At 51.3% G+C, this 22,804-nt stretch overlaps 10 protein-coding genes across 10 annotated transcripts; 3 read left to right on the top strand and 7 right to left on the bottom strand.

Annotated features, from left to right (window-relative positions):
- Nucleotides 1-396: 396 nt before the first annotated feature.
- Nucleotides 397-1,204, bottom strand: K460DRAFT_362259 (uncharacterized protein). Its single transcript, XM_040932613.1, has one exon. The coding sequence runs from the start codon at nt 1,162-1,164 to the stop codon at nt 487-489; it is 678 nt and encodes a 225-aa protein (XP_040794077.1). The 5' UTR covers nt 1,165-1,204; the 3' UTR covers nt 397-486.
- A 952-nt stretch (nt 1,205-2,156) lies between these two features.
- K460DRAFT_272247 (uncharacterized protein) lies at nt 2,157-3,881 on the bottom strand (the record flags this gene model as incomplete). The annotated part of the gene is made up of 3 exons (XM_040927782.1): nt 2,157-3,198; nt 3,269-3,482; nt 3,548-3,881. 3 exons carry the CDS (start codon nt 3,879-3,881, stop codon nt 2,157-2,159), a joined length of 1,590 nt encoding a protein of 529 aa, XP_040794076.1.
- Nucleotides 3,882-5,507: 1,626 nt separating this feature from the next.
- Nucleotides 5,508-8,358, top strand: K460DRAFT_298614 (HET-domain-containing protein). Its single transcript, XM_040929770.1, has 2 exons — nt 5,508-6,145; nt 6,249-8,358. The coding sequence occupies exons 1-2, from the start codon at nt 5,764-5,766 to the stop codon at nt 8,054-8,056; spliced, it is 2,190 nt and encodes a 729-aa protein (XP_040794075.1). The 5' UTR covers nt 5,508-5,763; the 3' UTR covers nt 8,057-8,358.
- A 101-nt stretch (nt 8,359-8,459) lies between these two features.
- On the bottom strand, nt 8,460-10,515 carry K460DRAFT_362257 (histone acetyltransferase GCN5). The gene is made up of 4 exons (XM_040932612.1): nt 10,472-10,515; nt 9,911-10,256; nt 9,024-9,849; nt 8,460-8,966 (listed from the first exon to the last, which is right to left on the bottom strand). Exons 1-4 carry the CDS (start codon nt 10,491-10,493, stop codon nt 8,937-8,939), a joined length of 1,224 nt encoding a protein of 407 aa, XP_040794074.1. The 5' UTR covers nt 10,494-10,515; the 3' UTR covers nt 8,460-8,936.
- K460DRAFT_36151 (uncharacterized protein) lies at nt 10,338-11,205 on the top strand. The gene is made up of 4 exons (XM_040932474.1): nt 10,338-10,820; nt 10,880-10,909; nt 10,964-11,018; nt 11,071-11,205. The coding sequence occupies exons 1-4, from the start codon at nt 10,559-10,561 to the stop codon at nt 11,114-11,116; spliced, it is 393 nt and encodes a 130-aa protein (XP_040794073.1). The 5' UTR covers nt 10,338-10,558; the 3' UTR covers nt 11,117-11,205.
- An 88-nt stretch (nt 11,206-11,293) lies between these two features.
- K460DRAFT_269745 (Rad1-domain-containing protein) lies at nt 11,294-12,507 on the top strand (the record flags this gene model as incomplete). The annotated part of the gene is made up of 2 exons (XM_040927599.1): nt 11,294-11,450; nt 11,507-12,507. 2 exons carry the CDS (start codon nt 11,294-11,296, stop codon nt 12,505-12,507), a joined length of 1,158 nt encoding a protein of 385 aa, XP_040794072.1.
- A 584-nt stretch (nt 12,508-13,091) lies between these two features.
- On the bottom strand, nt 13,092-15,077 carry K460DRAFT_36186 (transcription factor IIA, alpha/beta subunit). Its single transcript, XM_040932535.1, has 4 exons — nt 14,891-15,077; nt 14,721-14,822; nt 13,345-14,324; nt 13,092-13,293 (listed from the first exon to the last, which is right to left on the bottom strand). The coding sequence occupies exons 1-4, from the start codon at nt 14,906-14,908 to the stop codon at nt 13,254-13,256; spliced, it is 1,140 nt and encodes a 379-aa protein (XP_040794071.1). The 5' UTR covers nt 14,909-15,077; the 3' UTR covers nt 13,092-13,253.
- Nucleotides 15,078-15,534: 457 nt separating this feature from the next.
- Nucleotides 15,535-18,247, bottom strand: K460DRAFT_36250 (uncharacterized protein). Its single transcript, XM_040932652.1, has 3 exons — nt 17,639-18,247; nt 15,813-17,547; nt 15,535-15,737 (listed from the first exon to the last, which is right to left on the bottom strand). The coding sequence occupies exons 1-3, from the start codon at nt 17,777-17,779 to the stop codon at nt 15,640-15,642; spliced, it is 1,974 nt and encodes a 657-aa protein (XP_040794070.1). The 5' UTR covers nt 17,780-18,247; the 3' UTR covers nt 15,535-15,639.
- A 319-nt stretch (nt 18,248-18,566) lies between these two features.
- K460DRAFT_373502 (uncharacterized protein) lies at nt 18,567-20,960 on the bottom strand (the record flags this gene model as incomplete). Its single annotated transcript, XM_040934589.1, has 4 exons — nt 18,567-19,242; nt 19,299-19,577; nt 19,627-19,997; nt 20,055-20,960. The coding sequence occupies 4 exons, from the start codon at nt 20,958-20,960 to the stop codon at nt 18,567-18,569; spliced, it is 2,232 nt and encodes a 743-aa protein (XP_040794069.1).
- A 784-nt stretch (nt 20,961-21,744) lies between these two features.
- On the bottom strand, nt 21,745-22,310 carry K460DRAFT_351421 (uncharacterized protein; the record flags this gene model as incomplete). Its single annotated transcript, XM_040931573.1, has 2 exons — nt 21,745-22,254; nt 22,308-22,310. The coding sequence occupies 2 exons, from the start codon at nt 22,308-22,310 to the stop codon at nt 21,745-21,747; spliced, it is 513 nt and encodes a 170-aa protein (XP_040794068.1).
- Nucleotides 22,311-22,804: the final 494 nt, after the last annotated feature.

The following is a 22,804-nucleotide window of genomic DNA, read 5'->3' as shown; positions in this document are numbered from 1 at the left end:
ATTTCTGTTTGTAGTTGAGGAGACAAGCTTATTGCTCATTTTGGTTGACTGGCTTGTAGAGATAGAGTAGGAGTCCATTTTGTAGTAGTATTGTGGCATTATGAGCTTTTAATCCTTCTGCGGATGTCATGGTCTTGAAGGGGGCATCTTGAGGCGTATATTGTTCTGTATTCAAGGATGCTGCAAGGTTAATTAGGAGAACACAGAGATGGGTTACGGTTCATTGCATTTATTAGGGAACATTGTGCAGTACACATGAGGTTTTAACCAGATCCATATATGCTCTATCTGTGGTTGCCATATGTCATTCAAGACGTTGTGGTTATGCTGTGAGCCTTTGATTCAACCGAGAATAACAAGTATGCTTCTGAACCCCACTATGAAAACTCCTGAAAGCTAAAAGAAAGGTTCGCTTGCAATTTGGTTTGCACCAGGAAGGACGAGCAAAGCTCACCTCACTCGTGATCTCGTCAGGGTGTCAGGTGCTTATTCGACACTATATGGAGGCAAATCCGATGCCGATATCATGCGGCGAATCCGCAATTCAATCTCACCATAATCAGTTCTTAGCCGTGCGTAAACCGGATCGTGCTGATCGACACCCCCTTTCACAGCCAGAATCCACGCCAGCATTGCTCGGTCTTGACGCGTGTCTTCCCTCAGCTTCCAATACTGCGCTGGTGTGAGCCCATATGATGGGACATTTGCCCTATATAGTGTATTCTTGAGAAAGCCTTGCAGAGGCAGCGGAGGTGCTTTGTCGCGTGTTATGGGATGATGTGGACAATCGTTCCTGCCACAAATTACACATGCACGGCACAGCGGGCATGTATAAGCGCTAGTAGACTTATGAAGCCACTTGACGAAACAAGGCCTGCATAGCACATGGCCGCATGGCGCTTGCTGAGGCGGGTGGGATGTGTCGTCAAACGTATTGGTGCAGATGAGGCACCCTTCACCACTCTGAATCTCGCTGGCGTCGACGTCGGAAAGACCGTTATGGCGAATGAAGAAGTGCAGAGCGTCTGGGTCCTTTTTCAGATTCTCAAACAAGTACGCGCCGTCCTCCCATGCTTCAATCGTTCCGACTGCCATATCGATCTTCTCGAACAAGCTCGGGTAATCGCTGTCTTCTTGTAGCTCTACAATCTCAAGCCATTGCATTTGCTTCGCGGTCTGGCGGTAGGGGTGTTTTAGTGTCGCATCTTTGATCCAGGTGATGAAGTTCTTGTGGTCTTGAAAAGATGGAAAGCCTGTATAAAGGTCGCGCAGGACGAGATTGGCGGCGAGATTGACGATATCAGGCTCTTTAGCCTCGAGAGCGCGAATTATGGAGTCTGTAAAACTCTGGAAAGTTTTCATGGCTTTGCAGTATGGGTTGGAGTTGGATGCCTCGTTCGAGATGTAGGCAAAGGACTTGAAATATTTGAGGTTGAAGGAGACTCGGTCAGCTTCGGTGATGCGCGCGGCGATCTGGTTAGCGGAGGGCTCCATCTTTGAATTGGTTGAGGTGGAATTCGTGGAGTTGGTATGGAGAAGTATAGAAGGGTTCTGTGAAATTATCAGTGGTTAAAGATGATAAAAAGGCGTCAACTGTGAGCTTTCACTTAGTGCGTGAACAACAGAATCAGTACTGATTATTAACAAACAATGTCGATAACGCATTAGAGGCAGTGTTTTCACTGAATCTCAGCGTTGTTTACGCAACGATGATCCGCCGAAGATTGTGGAACTGAACAAACAGCACGTAAAATTGAGCGATTAAGAATATCGTTACCGAAAGTTCTTCTCGGCCCTGCATCCGCGCCTATATCCTGCGCAAAGGGGGTCAGCCGATTGATTCTGACCTTCCCTATGTACAACTGCAGTCACGTGTACAGTTTTACGTTGTACAGGGAACGCAAGATTGAATAAGACTTTAATTGTTCTGCAGCAGCATCGCTGTTACGTGGCTGGACTTAGTTCCATGGTTCTGCGACCGACCGTCGCGGTACCGTACCGTTCGTTGCGTTGTAATACCGCTTTTACGATTTGCAGAGAGCTGTCTGAGCTTTATAATTTTTTCTTCTCCCTGTGCTGCATTAAACTTGAGCCTGACTTGAAGCAACCTCAGGAGACGCCGAGATAGCTGGCGGCCGTCTAGACGCGATTATGGTTCAATACTCTGGGAATTCGGCATCCACCTTTTCCCTCCAAGCCTGCAAACCACCCCTGATATCTCCAATGAATCTCTTCCCTCCGTAATTAAGCCCCAGTTCTTTCATTTTCTTGACTGTAAGCTGTGAGTCGTTACCCAGTCTACAGACGACAAAAATGGGTTTCTCGGTCTGTCTTAGCTGCGTGGCCCAGTCGTTCTCATCGACATACATATCGTTGGAACCAGGACTTGGTGTATTTGGGTTGAGGCTGAGACCTGGAGTGATTGATACTGTAGAGAATGGGATATTGACACTGCCGTCAATACTGCATAACTCGAATTGCACTCTCTCGCGCACATCGATGAGGATGTGGTTATCCTTGTTGGAAACGGTACCTGTGAAAGGGTTCACCCCAGATCGTAGCTTTGCATAGCTCTCAGCTGATATACGTTCTTGCGGTGTAAGCGCATCGATCGGGTTGATGCTCCCGCAGAACTGAGCGTAATCTAGACTCCCCGACTCTAACACCTGGGGGGAGATAGTTGCTTGTGCTGAACACGCTGTACACTTCGCCTTCCGTGAACGCAACCGTATTGACCGGAACATGGGGTTCGAGTAAGCGGAGAATATGAGCAGTGTTGGTGGATCTGCTGGAGCAGGCTCGGTCCCAGTCGCCTTTTTGGTGAGGACTTTGATTGTTTCCAAAGCTTGCAGGACACCCATGACGCCTACAACAGGTCCTAGGATTCCGCCATCACCACACGACACCACAGACTCCGGAGGTGGTGGTTTTGGAAATACGCAGCGGTAACATGGGCCTCCTGTGGGATCTCCTGGTGGCGAAGGTGGGTTGTTAAGTACCATCAACTGACCATCGATGCGAAGAGCTGACGCTGAGACAAGTGTTTTGCCGAGAAGGACACAAGTGTCGGAGATCAGGTAGCGGGATGCAGGCGTATCGGTACAATCGAGCACGAGGTCGTAGTTTTTAAAGATGGAGATGGCGGTTTCTGGGGTGAGTCGTAATATGTGAGGTATGAGTTTGACGTTTGGATTCAGCCTAATGAGGGCTGTCAGTATGCATTGATTGTAGTTGGAATTTATTCGTCGATCTAGGAGTGTTAACGTACGAGTTCAACGCTACCATCGCACTTTCAACCTTTGTCATGCCGACCCTTGCACTCGAGTGCAGAATCTGGCGATGGAGATTCGATTCTTCGACCACATCGCCGTCTACCAAGCCCACAGTACCTACTCCTGCTCCGACTAGATACGCTGCAGCCGGACATCCTAGGCCTCCTACTCCCACAACGAGAACTCGGGAACTTCTTAGGCGGAGTTGGCCTAAGTCGTGTGGAGTCAGATCAATCTGGCCGAACTTTGGATGAAACCTGTAAGACTGCACTCACCCTGTAAGCCAATCTCTGGCATAATCAGCTGCCTTCCATATCTTCGATACTCGTTCTTCTCGAGAGGCCATCTCCCCAGCTTGTTCGACTCGTCTTGTTCTTGCGGTTCCGCCTCATGATCTAGAACAGCAAATACTTCTGAGCGGAAGTCATCAGGGACACCAAAGTTCATGTCGTGATCAAGCGGGTCTGTCGTCAGCGGTTTCGTCTTGCGCAGCACCCTCTCCTGCTGGCGTTGATTGTGTTCGGCTTCCGCCAGCTGCTGATGCAAGTCCTGGAGCGTAGCCTCGCATGTTGCTATCTGCTGGCGTAACGAGTCAATCACCGCAACCATGTTTGTGTTTGGTGTCTAGACCCGTGACTCGTAATGGTTTTGGTAGGTTGGATGTGGGGATAAACGTCCCTTATCGATAACAACAATAGCCGGTTCCGCATTCAGCACGAGCCCGTGCAGTACTACCCGTGGACGTTCATAGTCCATAGCTGCATTCTTTGCGTCAAAGTCTTTGTAATATAAGATCTTGATATTTGGTGCATCAAGGTAATATCTAGAATGGGGTATACGAGTGGAAAAAATTTATTCAAAGTTAGCTTATACGAGGTCGATTACTACAGGTCATAGAAGTAAATTTGGGTCTATTACGCGCCGACAATGGTAGCGTATATAGAACCAAACTCAACCGTACTCGGATGCTTGCTCAGCCGCACATTCGCCTTGCACTTGTCCTGTGTCTGCTTATGCATCATGTAAGTATGTTCGGCGACACTTGCAGCCTCGTGACAAATCCTTCTCAAGCTGCGAAGACTAACCTCGGTTCGTTCGGAAAGGAGAGCCATCGAGTTAGACCACACATCAATAGCATCGCCATCTCGATGAATACGAAGATCGAATACTAACGTGAGTCAGTGCAGGCTGGGGCAGGAGCATGAGACCTTTGTCGGGCGTTTTTACTTTAAAGCGGCGCCGATAGTCCAAGGATTGAGACCGTGAGCAAAATGGGCCTTGGAGCTTATGTCCCGAGATCGAAAACGATGCGTATAATAAGCCCTTGCGCACTTATTGTCTTAATTATTGCTGTTTGTAGCCTGAACAAGAGTGTAACCTTCCCGTTGAGGCAAACCAAAATCCTTTGGTACTCTCTTTTGGATGACAGGAGCCGACAACGGGTCTGACATGTGGATGTACGGTTGACCGTTGCATATACGATACTAAGACGCATGGCTAGGGGGGTGGAACCCTGGTACTGGATATCTTGAGCAGTGCAGGAAAGAAATATTCCGTACGAGTAACTGGCCGTTGAAAGGGGAACTATTGGGCGAGTGTTGGACGTCGCGAATCGAATGCTGTTGCAATGGCTCCCCACCAGATCCCCGAAGGCTTGAATGGTTTCGCTCACGACGGCTTCATGGCTGGCGTCAGGTGCAATCTAGACCTTTGTGACAAGTCGCTGCTTAGAGCTGACCCCTAAAAGGAATATCGTGTTTCATGTCGACATAGGGCTACCGCCACCACGAAAAAGCATTCAGTCGGCGCATCGAAGAGTGCAAGGTTGTATGTGCACGTTGGCCCAGTAAGTTGGTTAGCTTGACCTGGCTGCGGGAGACGATCAGACGGGGCGACCCAAAAGCTTCGATCATGTCTGCCTGTAAGATCGGGCGGACGACTGATTATAGTAGACCGTCGTCAGCGTGCATCTTGCCTCGGGCGTCAGCATCACTGCCCCCAATGAGGGGGCCAAGTTGAGGCGGGGGCATCCCGGTGCTGCCCTCGACAACAATGGGGCAGACTTCCATGGTTGCTGTGTGACGACGCTCGTGTCTGTTGGACGACTGGCACAACTGGGCAGCACCCAGCGTCTCCACAAGAGCGGGTTAGGCGTATGTAAAGGCGCAAGGGGGCGCTTCCGCCGGTTTGAGCTGGGGAGGGAAGTGGACCAGAGCTGACCGCTCAGAGGTCTGGCTGCCTGTCATCAGGTGCCCCTTATGGTTGCGTTATTCAGTCGCCTACCAGTGATATTCCGGTAGAGGGTCTAAAATCACGTCGTGATACCTCCTCCGGTTTCTTGTCAGATTTGCACGTATACATATTCTCGACATTGCCGCTGCCCCGCCGTTGTCGGTTCCGCTTCCGCACTAGAAATCCACTTGCCCCTCCACGACTCGTGCACTGTTACAATACGATCGATCACATTGTCCTCATACCCACTCCTGGCGCCATGGTCAGCGTCTGTGCCACATGCAAAGGGCTGCAGAAGCATCTCCACGCGCTCGACGGTCCCCAGGAGACAGTAACAGAGAAGTTGCAGTGGATAGACACATCCCTTCCAAATCTTCGAACCAGTTCTAGCGGGTGCCGAGCATGCGCTCTGATTCTGAATGGTATCCTACTCCATCATGAGCGGTTTGCGGGCCAGAAAGAGGATGGCCTCAGGATAATAGCGACATCTTTCCCTCCAAACCCACGAAGGACGCTCCAAGACCATCTTTCGGTCGAAATTCGATGGAAGGAACATGACGACCACGATGCCTGCCAGGAAGAAGAACATGAGCACACAATGGGCTATCCAGACCTGAAACTAGAGTTCTTCATCGATGGAGGTACGCGCTCAAGTTTTCTTTTTGCGTTGACAGGCAGCGCTCCACATGTTCAGGAGCCATCAACTACTACATTGTGCGCGCGTAGATACTGACTTTTGTGCAGACGGACAATCTCCATTTTCAGCGATTGGACAAGGTCGCCAAATCTCAGACAATCCACTGCAAAATGCCGCCCTGTCGACAGCACGAGGCATGATTGAGAACTGTCTAGCAAACCATGCCACATGTCGACGAGCTAGACCCACGACGCTACCAAAACGAGTTTTGGATCTGTTGACGGGTGACGACGCGAAGAGTATGAGGCTTCATGAGTCTGAATACATTAAAGACGAACGAAGGTATGAGCATGGTGAATATGTAGCACTGAGTCATGTTTGGGGTCTGGCCAAAGGCATACCGAAAACGACTTTGAAAACACTGCAATCGCACAAGAAGAACATACCCTGGTCGGAATTACCTAGAGCGTTCCAGGAGGCCGTTGTGTTGACGCGCGCGCTCGGGTTCCGCTGGCTATGGATCGATTCCTTGTGCCTAATCCAAGACGACAGCCAAGAGAAGCTGGAAGAGTCCCTCAAGATGGACGAGATCTTTGGAAACGCATTCCTGACTATTGCCGCAACCTCTGCCACAGACAGCAGCAGCCAACCTCTATTTCCTCCCAAGACACAACCATTCAAGATCCAGGCCACGGATAACAAAGGGTCGCTTTTCAAAATAAACGTTCGAGAGCAACCGAATCACTATAGCTTCAAGGCACCATTCGACGATGGGGCGCACATGAACGAGTGGGAGCTACCGTTCAATACTTCCGAGGAAGCAAACTTACATACGCCACTTCTGAAGCGAGGATGGCCTTATGTTGAGCGCTTACTCTCACCTCGAGTATTGCACTTCACGAAAAGCGAAATGATACTCGAATGTCGAGAGGGCTACCAATGCGAGTGCGGTCGGATTGATGATAAAGTCTTTGACTCACGAACAACTGACTCCATCAAACAAGAGTTCGGACGAATAGTTGTCGAAACAAGCACCTGGCCTACCCTAAATGGACATCTAAATGCCCATAACCGACTGGATAGCATGACATCTCAACTCGCGAATACGACCCTCACAAATGGGGCACAAGATCTCCTTCGAAATCGCGAAGAAGCTCTGCAGCTTTGGAGCTATATCATCACCGAATTCACAGCACGAAACGTCACGTACGATAGCGACCGATTGATCGCAATAGCCGGCATCGCAAAAGCATTATCACCCACCCTACAGTCAGGCTACATAGCCGGACAGTGGACATTCAGTACGCTAGGGCTCCTCTGGTATCCTAACGACAGCACACGATGTCGGCGCCCGAAGCTTGCGGCAGGACACAATGTACCAAGCTGGTCTTGGGCATCCGTCGAAGGATCACCGATATTCTTTGACAATGCATCCGCTATGGATCTAGCTTGCAGGGCATCTTTTGGACCCAAGGGAAAACGCGCATCTGCTTGGAGCCCGGTTATGGGCGAACCGGTCGAGTTGACAGCGGCGATGGCGGCGGAAGTTACATTCCACTCTTCTTCCGGACCATCACAAGCCTCATACTCGCTAGCCAAGAACGGTGTTTCTACGGATTTTACCCCAGACGTTGTTCCACTGAGAGGCGAAGACGAGCTGCAAGATGGAGAAAGCCTGATATGCGTGTTCGTGAGCATGACGTACCGCTCCTCTATCGTCGGCCTCGTACTCAAATCATTGGCCAACAACACATACCGTCGCGTCGGCCGCTTTGAATGCTACGAATGCACCCCCGAAGGCACCGAGCAGGAGATGAGCGAAGACGCAGAAACCCTTTTCGAGCACTGGTTCCCCGAGATCCAGGACATGACACAACTCGACAATTGCCCACAGAAGACTTTTACTGTTGTCTAAGCTTCCAACCCCATACCGTACCATCTCTTACCTTGTCTTTGAATTCTCACTTCTCTCGCACAAATCTCGGTAGCTGGTATCTTTCTTTTTCGATAAAAGGTCGCTAGTAGCGGCGTCGAAGTGTAGTGGGCATGCCATAACCTACTATACTGTTCAGCATCTGAGTGAAGGGAGAGTGACGCATGCTGCAATCGCTTTGTTGATATTCGATACCCTACAGCGCCAGCTTAATGGCGACTGGATTACTTCTTTTCTGTATACTTAGTCTACTCTTGCGAAACACATGCACTTACCCATCCTCCTATCTCCACTGCTTCTTCACGCATGTGTATCCCTGCCAGCCTGAATCTAACTACCATGTAGCCCGCACTACTTAGCAGCTCAACAATTCTGTTTTGGCTGAGACTAAGGGGGCATGCATGCATTATCAAAGCTCGGATGCTGCTCGTGCAGTGACGGTCTTTTCCACAGTAGGTAGCCAAGCAACCGTCTTCATGCAGCTCCGCGGACAATTCTCCGCTCGTGCTCCATACGCTGGAGAGGAGACTTGACGTATGACGTGCTTAGAAGTGTGTAGGGCCGAGCAAGGGACAGAGCGTTTTGCTGTAGAGAAAAGTGGTGAGGCCATGAGAGAGCGAGATGAACGTGACATTTTACGCAGTACTAATGTCAACACGATATTCTAAACTCCGTCGGATGAATCCCCAGTCCATCAAAGCCTACGAGCGCGAAAAAGGGTATAAGGCCCATCCAAACACCATACGCCACTTTAATGCTAAGAATTACGAAGTTCTACCCATATTAATATTAGCAAACGCCATAACCCAACGTATGATCCCCAACGAGGCAGGAGATGTATTTCATGCAGAGGGCAAGGCCCCTATTTTCCAGTCAACTCGCCTTCAAGATGCTGCAATAGATAGTCAGTTAAACTCGTATATCCATGGCTAGCAGCTGGAGTACTCACCGACCACTCTGGAATGTCCCGAATTCGCTGCCACATGTACTTCTCTAACCGCGTCGCAGCCTTTGCGTACGGCGTGCTTTCATTGTTGTATTTCCGACAGTTATCAAAAACCAACTTGGCATCCCTTATGAAATCCTCAGGCGTGGGATATAGATCCTTCTCATGCTTCTCCTCCATAGTTGCGAGATCCATGGGCTCTTTGATGACGTCGTAGTAGTCGAGGACTTCGTCCCTGTTGACGGGTTGCTGAAAGGGCCAGGCGTTGGAGTTGTTCTGCATATCGTTGAGCAGGTGGAGTAGGGCGTTATAGTTGGGCCCGTGGCGGGGCGCGCGGGCGAGCTCGTCCATAACAGGAGACCAGCCGGAGCTCTTGATAGCGGGGATGGTGAGAGGATCGATGGCTTTTGGCTCTCCCTTGGACCATTGCACCGGAGGTTGGTGGACTTCGTAGCTTTTGCTGACGGCTCTGATTTTGGCGTTGGCGCACTCCTTCTGCTTCAAGAGCATCCTACCGCTCTCTAGGTAGCGTATCTTGGGTACCATGGAGCATTGCATGATGGTGCCGCCTTCGTAGTCCTTGATATAGCCCATCCAGCGAGATTTTTCGAGGGTGATTTCTTTGGTGAAGCCTTGCTTTTTGAAGTAGCCGATAGCGTAGTTGTCGGCGTAGGTGAGGAAGTGCATTACTTGAGAGGTGGCTTTGACGTAGTCTTTTAAATGCGACATCAAGTGGGCGCCATAGCCTTTGACTTGCTGGTCTGACGATATGGCACAGAAGACTATCTCGGCGAACTGGCCTTTGTCGAAGGGGCGATAGGTTATGCCTCTGTAGTGTCGCAAGGTTAGCGAACTCGATGCAGTTGGTATGGATGAGGCGTTCAACGTACCCCACCACCTCGAGCGGATTCTTGACGATGGCAATACTCAGATGTGTCCGATCGTAGACGAGGCGTGCTATGTAGTCCTTGGGCATCTTAGGTAATTGTTTTTGGAATATGCACTTCAGGCCCGTCAAGATGATGGTGCTCTCCCTTCTCCCATCATTATTGACCACCCTGAACTCGATATCGCCTTTCCTTTCCTCGATAACAGCAGGCTTCTCGGGAAATGGCACGATGCGTTTGACGGGCGGGGCAGAGACATCGTCGGTAGCAGAAGGTGTCGAGGGATTCGACTGCTTGGCACGTTTGGGAGAAGAAGCGTTGGTGGCTTCGGAGGTCGCTTTGCGCTTAGCTGCAGCTTGGTGGTTAGTATTGAGGAATCGCAGGGGTACTTCAGGAGACGAGGGCGCTGAGAATGCTGTAGCGCTCGGTGGTGTAGTTGCGGGAGAGGTAGAATAGCCCACTGCGTCGCGCAGAGGTGGGCGGCTCTCCTGTGTGGACATTTTGGGTGTATAGACGCGCCATGAATCTGAAGCTACTAGGTAAAGAGAAGACAGGGGGACTCACCATCTTCAGTTGCGCCCGCCATGTCGCCGTCTCTGGCACCTTCACTCTGTATAGTGGCGCCTTCCTTGGACGTCGCGGAGGTGGTGCATGTCGGGGAAGTCGCGCCTCCCGCATTGGCCGCCCCCACTCACCAATCACCCGTTCATCGCCGCCAAGCCATCTCCCCCAAAGGCCACCAAAGCAGCTTCACCAAACAGCTACGAGGAAGACAATCACGCTTCCATTGCCCACCCATACTCCATGTCGAGCCCACTCGTAGACGTCTGGGAGGCCGCTGCTTCCTCGCCCTTCAGCCCCACAATCGGAAAGAACACGCAATTTACCGTCGGCTTTCTGCTGCTGTTCGCCTGTATGTTGTTGGAAGCTGGAGTACTGGCTGATGGCTCCGAGCTATGCTAACATGTGCAGCTCTCGTCTTGACCACCATTTTCAGCTTGAGTATGCGCAACCCTCCCTTGCGCTTTGTCGAATATCACACTCATGTAAATGTAGATCGATCAGTCGCCAATCTGCCAGTGCTCGGTGTTCCGGCTTCGTTAGCATTCGGGTACGTGGTCTCATCGTCACGGAAGTAGGGCATCAAGGCTAACAGTAGGCAGCTTCGGCGCAGTGTACATGATCTGCGCAGTCGGAGTCTACGTATAATTTCTTTCTCACCGCGTCCGGCGTTTGGGGTATACTCTCTGTATAGTCATGGGAATGCAATAAAAAGTTCAAGACCGAAGACACCACTACCATCTACTTCACAACCCTACACCTTACTCTTCCTATCTCCCGAGCATCTTACCACGGGCATCTCAGCGACCGCTTCAATTTGTCAATATGGATATTGAAGATCCTCCAATCCTCACGGCAGTGTCCAGCTCGGCGCGTCAACTATACCTGCTCCTCCGCTGCATCACATCCTCCACAAAAGCACACGTTCAGATTAGCGAAGAAGGACTCAAGTTCTCAGTTGACGAGGCTAGCATCATGGAAGGTACGCATCTCTTTCCGGCTCACTACCCACTACTCAAAGCCTAACACGCGACAAAGCATCCGCCTTCCTCGACAAGTCCCTCTTCACAACCTACAATTTCAACCCTCCCACGCCACAGCGTAACCCTCAACAGTCCGATGACAGCGAAGATGAAGACCTAGACCCTCCCAACACCACACCAACCTTCCAAATCTCCCTCCCCGCTCTCCTCGAAACACTGCAAATCTTCGGTCTTACGGACCCGAACACCACGAAACAATCCTGGCAAACATCGGCGGCCTTCTCTAATAACGTCTTGGGCATGAACAATCTATGTCGCATATCATACAACTCACTCGGCGCTCCGCTCTCCATCATCCTCACCGAAGCAAGCGTACGCACGCAATGCGACTTGACAACGTACGAGCCCGAGTATTCAGAGGATATACCATTTAATCGACAAGCACTTGCCTTCAAAACAATAATGCGGGGATCATGGCTGCACGACGCGCTATCCGAGCTCTCGTCTACGAGTCCGGAGCAGTTGACAATGTATGCGAAGACGGTACGCGGGAAACCTTTTTTCGCACTGAGTTCGTCTGGCACGCTCGGCAGCGCGAGAGTCGAGTTCAACAATCAGCCGCAACCCTCTGCCTTTCGCACGCCTGCTTCGACCAATTTAGCTGCGGGCGCGGGCACGGGTACAGATGCAGGCGAGCAGGCTCCCACAAACCTCCTCGAGACGTTTCAACTCTTAGATCCAGACACCGTGCTTCGATCTTCGTACAAATTCAGTCTTATACAGAAAGCCGCGCGCGCCATGAGTGTAGCAACCAAGGTCAGCATACGTGTAGACGACCAAGGTGTGCTTAGTCTGCAATTCATGGTCGAGGTTGAGGGAGGTGCATCGGGCGTGGGTACTAGTAGCGGCGGAGGAAAGGTTTCGTTTATTGACTTCCGCTTTGTGCCTCTGGTCGAAGACGGCGATGAAGAGGGAGAAGGTGTCGACGAGACGATGATGCAATATGGCGATGGTAGTGATTCCGGGACTGGCAGAGAGGATGAGGACATGTTGTAATTCGAAAGTACGCGTACGGGTCAGCGTATACGGGTCCTCACAGGGATATCTAGTCATGGAGTACGTGTCACAGAAATGGAAATAGCGATCAAGTTCAGCGAATGCCGATTATTGATTGATTTTACGTTCATCTGTGTTCTCTCGATGGAACCATTACTCATGTTCCATCCAGACAAGGGAACTCTTTATACTAACGTACACTCCACTCCGTTATGGCCGCGCCCAAGTTGCTAAGGTATGAATGTTTGAGAAGAGGAAGAAAAAGCCGACTTTTCGCAGCGGGATAGTCGTTGTAGGTCATCTAGTTCGGCCGCACCAAACACCCACCTGAAAATGTGAACAAAACGGAACGCGGGACGCCTTTGCTTCCAAGATAAAAGCACTTCTCTGATAGCCATTCCCAACCGGAATTGCAATAGCATGAATCGATGCCGAAGGCATTGTTGGTCAGTGTTTGACTTTTAACGTTACGCGTGACGGGATTTTTTTTCTTTCTTTCTTTGTTTCTGAAATGAAGCAGCCGGTGTGCAAGATGTCGAGCAAGCGTCTTGTATGCAATTTAGATACTCGCTCTTGATGTCGCGCAGAATGGGTCTGCTGTGGCGAAGGGGGGAATGGAGAGGGTGTATGGTACAGAACATGCTGAACTCGCGTGCGGATCGTGGACGCCTGTACGTAGGACGGCGACGACTTAGAACTCGAGTTCAGCTGTCATAAAATAAGTATGTGTTCATTATCGAATCTCGCTACCATTCGAATTCACCATTTGCCTTGTGGAACAGATATCTAGCACAGTCAGTACAGGTGGGTCATCTCTTGTGATTAGGGTGAACTCACTCCTTCTTATTCGTGGTCAAGATGCCGTCCTTAAGCGTGCACTTCCACTTGTTCTTGACCCGTTGCACCTTGTCGTATGTGCACAACATGTAATCAACCATATCATCATCACTGTTTTCTCCATCAGCGAGATCGTCCTCTGGATCGTCCAGATCCGAATTGATGGCATCATCCGGATCTTCCTCTGGCTTCACGTCATCATCGCCATCAAAGCGAGCGGGGCCTGGTGTGCTTGACGAGGCTTCTGCATCCTCAGCTTGCAACACACGTACAGCAGCCTTTCGCTTCTTGCCTTTGGGCATCGAGTCGAGTGGTACCATGAGTCCGCTATCTTGGCGCATTGCCATAGCATCGACTCTGGCGCGCATGAATTCGTCAGCTGCAATACGATCCACTGCGTCAGCAGCTCGCGCCGCCTTCAATGCGTTCCAGTCTGCTAGCGCATCACCAGAACCGTCGGTTTGCGAGGTGTAGATATGACCTTGAGGCGGGGGGCGCTGTTGTGGCATCTGCTGTTGCGGCGGGCGCTGATGCTGCTGCGGAGCCATCATGCGCTGCTGTTGTTGTTGTTGCTGATGCTGTTGCTGCTGACCCTGCATTGGCATCTGGGGTAAATGGCCTTGCTGACCAAGGTTTGGGAAGTTCTGCTGGTGGACATTGCCTTGTTGCTGGATGCGTTGCTGGACCAGATTTTGCGCGCGCTGTTGTGCCAGGTTTACGTTCTGCTCGTATCCACCAGTGTAGCCGCCACCGTTCGCGGTCTGAGCCTGGGGATAGTTCGGGATAGGAGGCTGATAGCTTCCCTCCGACTTCAAAGGCATGTTTGGGAAGTTGAGGGGTTCCTGAGGCGCCGACACAGGAGGCAGATCATGGTCGACCTTGACGTTCGACGGCACGGTAGGCGGCTGGCGCACCGGCTCAGGCTGCGGATCCCACGGAAATTGAGCGACCTTGAGAGCAGACAGCTTGTCTTGCCAGCCCTACAAGTATGTCAGCGTATGCTCCGGGTATTCATAATGGATTGAAAGTGTGAAAGCATCCGTCACATGACGGCGCTATGCCAGGTTAGGCGGTGATGGCGGGGCTTGGCGGGTGGGGAGCTGAGCAGGGGCTATAAGAGATGTCCCAAATACTGAGACGCCCCCGAGCTGCGAGACCGACCGGCAACTCAGCCCCGCTTCCGGCCGCCCATCACCTCCATAACCAGGCGGCATCGCGCCAACATCGAAGAGAACGAGAACGATGGAAATAGATGATTGACGGATGGAATAGGCAGGAAAAAGACAACAAAGACGACAGAGCGACTAGCTGCTACTGCTGCTGCGACAATGAAAGGGAAGAAGCGATAGCCGGACAGCGGCCAGGTTGCCACATACCTGCTTCATCTCGTCCAGCGTAGAGTGGTCTACGCCAAACTCTTCAAAGTCATTCTGCGAGACCTGGACCACCTTCTCGATGATCTGCTGGTAGACGTTGCCCTGGTGTCGCTGTTAGCAGACTTACCCTCACTCACGCACAGCTCGTGCGTGCTTGGGGAAACACTAACCACAACCTGGTTCGACATGGCGACTCAGAGGTTGGATCAACTATCTAGTATACGGTATGCGCTTTCGCGAAGACGGCGCAGAAGGTCGCAATAGCTGCTCGCGTGCAAGTGTTCGAGAGGAGGGCAGGCCAGCTAGGCAGGCGACGTCAGCGCTTGAGGCTTGCAAGTGTGCGCGCGCTTCGGAAGCGTCTGCGCTGTCAAGAAGATCTACAGCTATCGGGTGCCCAAGACGGAATGCTTTGTACGACGTATTCGGGTGCCCTCACTCTGGTGGTTCGTGGGGTCTAGGTAGGTGTAATGGGCATGGCCAACGGCACTTCGGCGATTGTTGAGGCTATCAGCGCACGAGCCGGGCATTAGCGCGCACGTGATGCATTGTCATAGCCAATTTGCTTGTCGTCGACGTAGAGTGAGAACCGTGATAATTGATACTTTTTTACTGCACTATTCTTACCTGAAATGTGCACAAATTGGCCAGTCATGAAGTTGAATTTAATGAGTAGTGGAATGCTAGCTGGCATATCATCCAGCAGCGACATACACGACGACCCCTTCTATTATACATGTATATAGTTGAGTAGTGACTAATTATATGAATATGTTCAAGTAGTAACAAAGCTGTGGGAATCATAAGCGCTTCGATCACCAAATAAACTTCGCCTTTTGCGCTGCCACGCAATCGCCAACCAAATATAGGTATACCTTGAACAACACGCGACAAACTTTGCTATCAAGATTCATCCTGTCCCTCAGTACGGGGGAATCAAAGCAAGACGTAACGCCATATCGACATGCTTTCTCCTGAAGCCAGGCGCCCTTCCCAAGCAAACACCGTGTTTTAACAACTCTGCCAAACGTTAGCCTCTGTACTAGATCTCTTCTCTCACCCTGCATTACTTCACGATCGTTGAGTGGAACTTACCATTGATCAAGATAGTAGTATCCACCCACGTAGTCTTCTTTCGCTTCTGCTTCACAACCTCCACATTTTCACCCATCAAATCCAGTCCCAGCTGCATATCTCCACTCCATCCTCCCGCGGCCCCAGCAAACCCATAGTCAAATCCGGGCGCAAGGTCCAAGCCCAGGGTCTGGTCAAATGAGATGTCGTAATTTGCGAGCTTGGGGATGTCGGCGGGGTAGTTTGGTGTAGGCGCGTGATTGAAGTTCATATCGAGGCCGAAAGGTGCGTCGGGTAGGTTGAAAGCATTCGTCGGTGGTGTGAATGAGGCGGAAGATGAGGTAGAGGACGCTGGTGCTGATGCAGAGCTATGCGTTAAACTCGGAGAGTTGGAAACCTCGTCCAGTGCTCTTGTTGTGCTGGAATCGTACTGTGGAAGGCAGCTAGAGGGCTTCGCAGCCTCGCTGGCTTCCTCCTCTTCGATCAAGCATTCAGCGAACGAGCTCTTCGGGTCGATTCTACAGGTGTATTTATCTTCAAGATAACCTTGCACATCGTACGCGTCAAACCACTCGCCCTCAAAGCCAATCAGGTCCACGTCGTCCAAGTCTTCCCAGCGCCCGTCCTGTACATTCTCTAGCCTCATCAATCGTTTTTCGAATGGTCCTATCTGCCTCGCCGTCCAGCTATTCTTGATCGGGATAATGTGTCCTGAAGCATCTCGGCGTGGGTAATGTGTCCCTGCTCCGCCGAGGTGGATGAAAGGTGTTTCCCACCAATCCAATTCCTCGTTGACACCTCTCGACAACATTGCCTTGAGCCGTGTACGCAGTTCCTCCCGTGTCAGGAAACTCAAGGACAGCTTGAACACATAGTTTATGGCCGCGGGACGGGGATTCACCGAACTGAGTAGCTGGAAGCCAGCCTCAAGCGAAGCCCTGGTCAAGCGTCTTGCAAACGTTGTCTCATCGAAGCTGTAGGTCGTTATTGATTTAAGGGTCTTGCTTAATAGCGGGTTCGGAAGCTGTAAAGGTGGTGTAGATAGCCTGGTAGTCGGCGGTGTGAAGTCTGGTGTTGGGATATTGACAGAGTAGATGTGGGGATTAAGTGGCGTGAACGGAGTTGGGTGCTCGCCGAGGAGGTCGACGAGACCGAAAGGAAGTTGCGTTGGTTGCTGTGGTTGTGTTGATTGTTGGTATGTGGAAGCTTGGGAAGATCTTGACTGATCGAGGACGTCGCCAACCGTGAATTGACGGCGTCGAACAAGGCTAGTCGTACTGTCTGTTTGTCCAAAGGTGCCAGCAGGGTGTGAGAAATAGTTATCTGGTGGCATTTGGATTGGTTGTACCGAGTTAACCTTTCCTGTCGGATTCATGGCCGAGTATCCCCATCCAACCTGCTGAGGCTCTGGTTCAGGCTGGGAAGGGATTTGCGACTCTTGGCTTGTGCCGTTAGCACCATCCGTCGAGTTTTCCGGACTCCCTTCATGATCTCCATCTCTACTATGTTGGTCATCGCTAGCGATCTTCGCAAAATTTGTGAAAGTTTCTGTGACTAGCTTGAACTCTTGTGCTAGGCTAGGGTTCATTTGCAGCAAGCCTGACTTCAGCGCTGATTCATTTAACTGGAGAAAGGTCTTGTTCATCTGCTCAATGATCGAATGAAGCTGCGTGCCTTGTGACTTCAGTGATGAGATTGTTGTTTCTTTGCGCTGGCGATAGGCTCGCTGCGCGAGACGAATCTGTGTTCTTCGTCGCTAGTACATCCATCAGCACGAGCAGTTGCGTATATGTGGAACACTCTGCGGCTTCATGCCTATTGTTGATCTGGGGAAGTGGACTACTTACATCCGCAGCAGTACTATCTTGGGTATCCACTCTTGGTCTTCCTCTTGCCTTTTTTCCCCCAGCAGCACCATCTTCAGTACTATTACTCGTACGTGACCGCTTCCGTGGCTGCGCCTGCTCTTCCGACTCTGAGCTTGTCATGATGCTCTGCGTTTTCTCTTCAATCCTCGAGACCTTAATTACAATGACAAGCTTCAAGTACGAGGACTAAGAGTCAATAGCCGGAGGACTAGGTGGGCGATTCGCTCGTCCGGAGTAGTGGGAGAGCTCAGTTGATCCCTGAGATCTTTGGAAGCAGCTCAAACAAAACCTTTCGCGTCAAATGCAAGGAATCGCGTACGCCTTTTGTATCTCGTGGGCAGAACTCTGTGAATGAAGTAGAAGCGGAGACCTCAGCCCAGGTGACCCAGAACTCAATGATAAAAAGCAACCAAAGGCCTCGACCAGTTTTCTCCTCAGCTCCCACGCGGCCCGCTCAACTTGTCAAAAGAGGTCGCAAGGATGCCGTTACACCGTGCGCATACCCCCGCAAACTTACCAAGCGCGGAACCCTTGTTGGGCCGGGGAGCACTCGGGTTCTGGAGCAGAACAAGTGATTAAGGCTGATCAATGGCGACAATCAGTCGGTAGGTTTCTCAAAGCATCAGTGTAGGAATACTAGGCAGAATTTGAACTAAGGCGTATCGTAGGCTGTTATAACTGAAAGGTAGGTAAGGCCGAGGCGGAGTCTGACTGCATTTCCAACGCGAGTCGGGATGATTACTGAACACAACTTTATACGCTAGCTGCTTTGGTCTCTGAACAGCCAGTCACGTGGTGTCGCTGAACCTCCACAGTTCATAGACTACTCCTTTCTCTATAGATGAGCCTACGAAGATTTCCGCTTCGAGACAATGCCCAGTTTCCTTCCTGTAGTATAGAAGCCTTATCACGACTGTTGTGGCCCATCTCTAAGCGCAGTCTTCAAGCCCAGCCATGTTTCTGGTGGCGCATCATTGGATTCCGACGCATCGGCGGCTGCGGCGGGCGATGCATGAGTGGCTTCCTTTTCCTCCTCCTCATCGTCATATCGATCCTTTACTGCCTCGGACGAGGTAGGTTGCTGTGTTTGCGATCCTGACCCTTCGCTAACGTCTTCTTTACTCTGTGATTCCACTTCACTTTTGATATCGCTTCGTGAGTCTGATGCAGAAGTGGACTCGTCTTCATTCCCATCCTTTCCACCCTTGTCATGTCCAGCGCCCTTCGTCGCATGGTCCTCGTCGATGCGCTGTTCTCCCCTCCCTTCTTCAATCCACTTCTGCAATTCTTCATCCGTGGGCTTATAGTGACACCACATCTCATCTGACGTGCTGTAACCCGTCCCCATCCCGCCTTTGAAGTTCCTTTTAAATTTCCTTTGCAATCCAGCAGCCATCCGCGTTCGAAATTCATGATCGACTCTCAGCCGGGCGGCGATCCATTCATCATCCGGTCGGTGGTCGTCTGGGATCTCTTCGAGGAGCGCGGTATCCAGAAGTTCTTCGTTGGTCATGCAACGATCTATGATGGCTCTGCCGCCGCCGGTTAACGGTGTTACAAGTCGCAGGAACTCGAGGCTTGTACTGTTAGATGTTAGCGGAGTTTCTACGACCAGGAAAAGGATAAAGATGTAACGCACGATACGTTCAGATCAATCGCCCTCTGAGGATGAACTGTGGCTTTCATAAAGAAAGATGTAATGTGTCTGTACAAAATCGAGAAGTCCGACTGTGAAATATGCACGGAGCCTCGCACGGTGAGTAAGTACGCTGGCGCGCCATGTTCGCTCGCCTCGTTCATAAGAGACATTACGGCGTCCCAGTTCTTCTCCCAGTACATGAAAGCTTCGCTGCTGATGCCTAGTAAAGGTAGGTGTATTCGATGTTTAGGGTCGTCTGCTGGAGGCTTGATAGGAGCTCTATACTACAGTTAGCTTCGGGATTGGTTTTTAAGAGAAGAGTACCTGCCCCCAGATGTCGTATATGATTCCCGCCTGTACGTTTGTGAAGCGATCCGTATGCCTCAGCACCTCGACCACGGTGGCGGCCCCAAAGCTATGCCCTGCCATGGTCATCTTGTCGATATGGAATCTGTGCTTCCATAGTGCCCAATCTACGCCCTGCAAGCCTCTCGAAGAGCCGCCAACATAGCCTTCGGAGCGTAGGTTCTGCCGCGCAATCTCCTCGCCATCGCCGGCACAGATGATTTTTAGCACTCGATATGCTTCTTCGAGCTCGCAAAGTCGTAGTTCGATCTGAGCGCTGCGGAGTTCGCCGTCAACACCACGCTCGTTGTTCGGTGAAGTGTCTTTAGGGTTATTCTTGGGGAATATATAGTCCTGTCGTCGTTAGCCCCTGCATCATCGTGCTTCTGGTCCTGCGGCTAGAAGACGTACAAGATGGTGATATCCTTTCCTGATCTCCTCCTCCGTATGATCCATATGCTCCCACTTTTCGAACGCCTTCTCGCCTTCTGGATCCCCATCGCAATCGGTTTCGTCTTCTACCTTGGCTCCTCCATGACGATCCTTCTTGTTGTTCCCTCGCTTCTTATGGTTTATAAACGTGCGAGGCCCACTTCCATCCCTATGCTCCACTGCGCAAACGACGAAGCCATAACTCGCAAATTCAGAGCACAGAGTGCTATACGCAGTTTTTGAGCCTCCCAAGCCATGACTGAACATCAAGAGTGGGAATGTCGGCTCCTCATTCATGCCTTCTGGTGGTCGCCCCTGCTGGTTTCTAAGCTTATATCCGCATTTCTTTGAGGTCCCCTCGGGCGGCCAATGGGTCGCGAGCGGGCTATTCTGATACGCGCGAAGCTTGGTGAGCATTGTGGAACCCCCAGAGAGAGCAATTCCAGCCCAATGCGGCAGTCCTGCGAACTCGGCATATCCCTTCGCAGTCTGAACTCGCGGCCTTGGAAGCCAGGTTTCGCGGGTCCATTTCTTCGCTCCCCCTGGTGCCTTCCCCGACCCGCTACCAAACGACGCGGGGTAGTATAGGGTGAAAAGTACTGTCTCTAGCTGCAGTATGTGTCTTCCATGCCGTTTTATGTCGGATATTGGGCGTGGGTTCTGGACGGGCACTTCGATCTCCATACTCCCGACGGAGTAGGGCCCTGACGATGCCGGTAGGGTAGCATTCGGATAGGGCAGGTGATCGCGGAGGGACGTGGGAGGGCGTGATCGAGCTTTCTTCGCATTTGGTATTTTGCCTGACGAGGTGGCACGCAGGACGCTATTTCCACGGCCATGGTCGGTGCCGGTGATGCGAGTGGATTGACGCTCGAGAAAGGACATGCTGAAGGCTAAACTAAGAAGGACTAGGAAAAGTGTTTGGGTATCGCAGAATCGAAGTATGTGCAATGAAGGGGTCGCGACAGTGGTGAAGTGCAACGGACGGTCGCAACTTAGCGCGTATTGAGCAATAGGCACAGCGCGAAGAACATAGGCCAAACACACCTGACCATGCTTGAGAAGGTCAAGCGTCTCGTATGTACGCTTCGTGCATGACTGCAGACTGCGCGGATTCACTGGGAACCTACGGGGCTGTCGTGTGTTGTGTTGTTCAGGATTGCACGTCTGATGTCATTGTTGTTCGCGACCTGGCGTAGCCAAGTTTAGCCTAGATCTACAGGCACCAGTTCACTTAGACCCCGCATAAAAGTTCCCCAGCATGGGCAAAATTAATGCAATTGGATTGACTAAATTTGTGCTTGTTCGATCTGCGAATGTGTCAAACACCACTGTACGCCTACGACCATTATAAGGGGTATACGAGCGCTAACAGACTCGATGACTTCTATTCAAGCCCACGAGAACTAGGACGTGCGAAGGAGTGCAGCCCAGAAGAGTCTACAGGCATCAGTTAGCCTCTGGCCAGGCTAAACGTGATGTTTGAACATACCCGCAGTATACTTCCTTCTTACCCACCAAAGATGCTCTTGGTATCAGCTACTCGATAGTGCTGTCAAACTGTCTATAATGATGCACGTCTTGTCCCTTCCCTTCAATCCACCGACGCGATGCTGGGTTTGGATACGCGCATAATCTCATGGGCTGCCTATGGTTTCCAACATGCCTCTCATTTCTTCGCGAACTCAGGCTTGACCTCCATATTACTTTGCACATGACTCTTCAGCGCCGCCCAGCGATCCTGCACCGCATTCCCCTGCGTACTACTCGCCAACTGGGCTAGGTTCTGGTTGAATCGATCCCGCTCCATCTTTTCCAGCTTATCTTTCCTCTTCTGCGCCCCTGGTCTACTCTTCATACTCTTCAAAGGCTTGCGTTGTATCTTTGCTTGTCCGATCTCGATCTCCCCGTCTGCTCCTTCATCTCCCAAACCTGGTAGAGCATCGGCGAGAGACTCGAGGTTTGCGACGAGCTTCTTGTTGGGTCGCCGCCGCTTGGACGTTTTGGAGGACGACTTTTCGATCTTGGATACGAAGGAGGAGTGTTTGATTTTTTGCTTGTCTTTCTTTGACGAGGAGAAGAGGGCAGAATCATCGTCTGGGGTAGGTAGGGTAGCAGCGGTCGGGCGGGCTGCGCGGGCGAATTTTGCGCGCGCTGTTGTGCGCTTCTTGATCGGCGCCTAGAGGGTACATGAGTCTTAATCTCCCTTAATTATAGTCCATGAGAGCTTACCATGATTATGCAGTTGACAATGCACGAGCAAGGCACGATTGCGGAGAGACCTCAGATTCTTAGCAGATTATCTTTATCGATAAGGAAGCTTCGACCACATTGCGTAGCTTCACGCTTCCCATCAACCTTTCTCTCACGTCCAGCTTTGAATCTTGTTGCACAGCATCACTTCAGAAAGATCGGCACTGCCCGAGTGTCTGCATAGCCCACGTTGTGTCACGTCTCCCCCGAGGGAGTGGACTGGCATCTGGTCTGACAACACACTTACACTTCTCTAGGGCGCGATTCAAGAAGGCCTTCAAGGTGCGTCATAAAGATACTTTCGGGGCACACCTACAATCTTGTCAGAACATGAACATGCCATCGTCTTACTTACCCAAGACACCAGCATCGTGAGATGGGGGCGCCCGTTTGGAGTCCGATAGAATGACCCCGCACTTACATGCAAACGACAGAAGTCCGCTCGTACATTTCGACGGAGCAAGACCGCTCTCATA

Source organism: Cucurbitaria berberidis (genome assembly GCF_010015615.1).
Source record: "Cucurbitaria berberidis CBS 394.84 unplaced genomic scaffold K460scaffold_1, whole genome shotgun sequence".
Taxonomy (NCBI): domain Eukaryota; kingdom Fungi; phylum Ascomycota; class Dothideomycetes; order Pleosporales; family Cucurbitariaceae; genus Cucurbitaria; species Cucurbitaria berberidis.
Note: the sequence above shows the minus strand (reverse complement) of the source record. Positions and strands in the feature narration are given on the sequence as shown.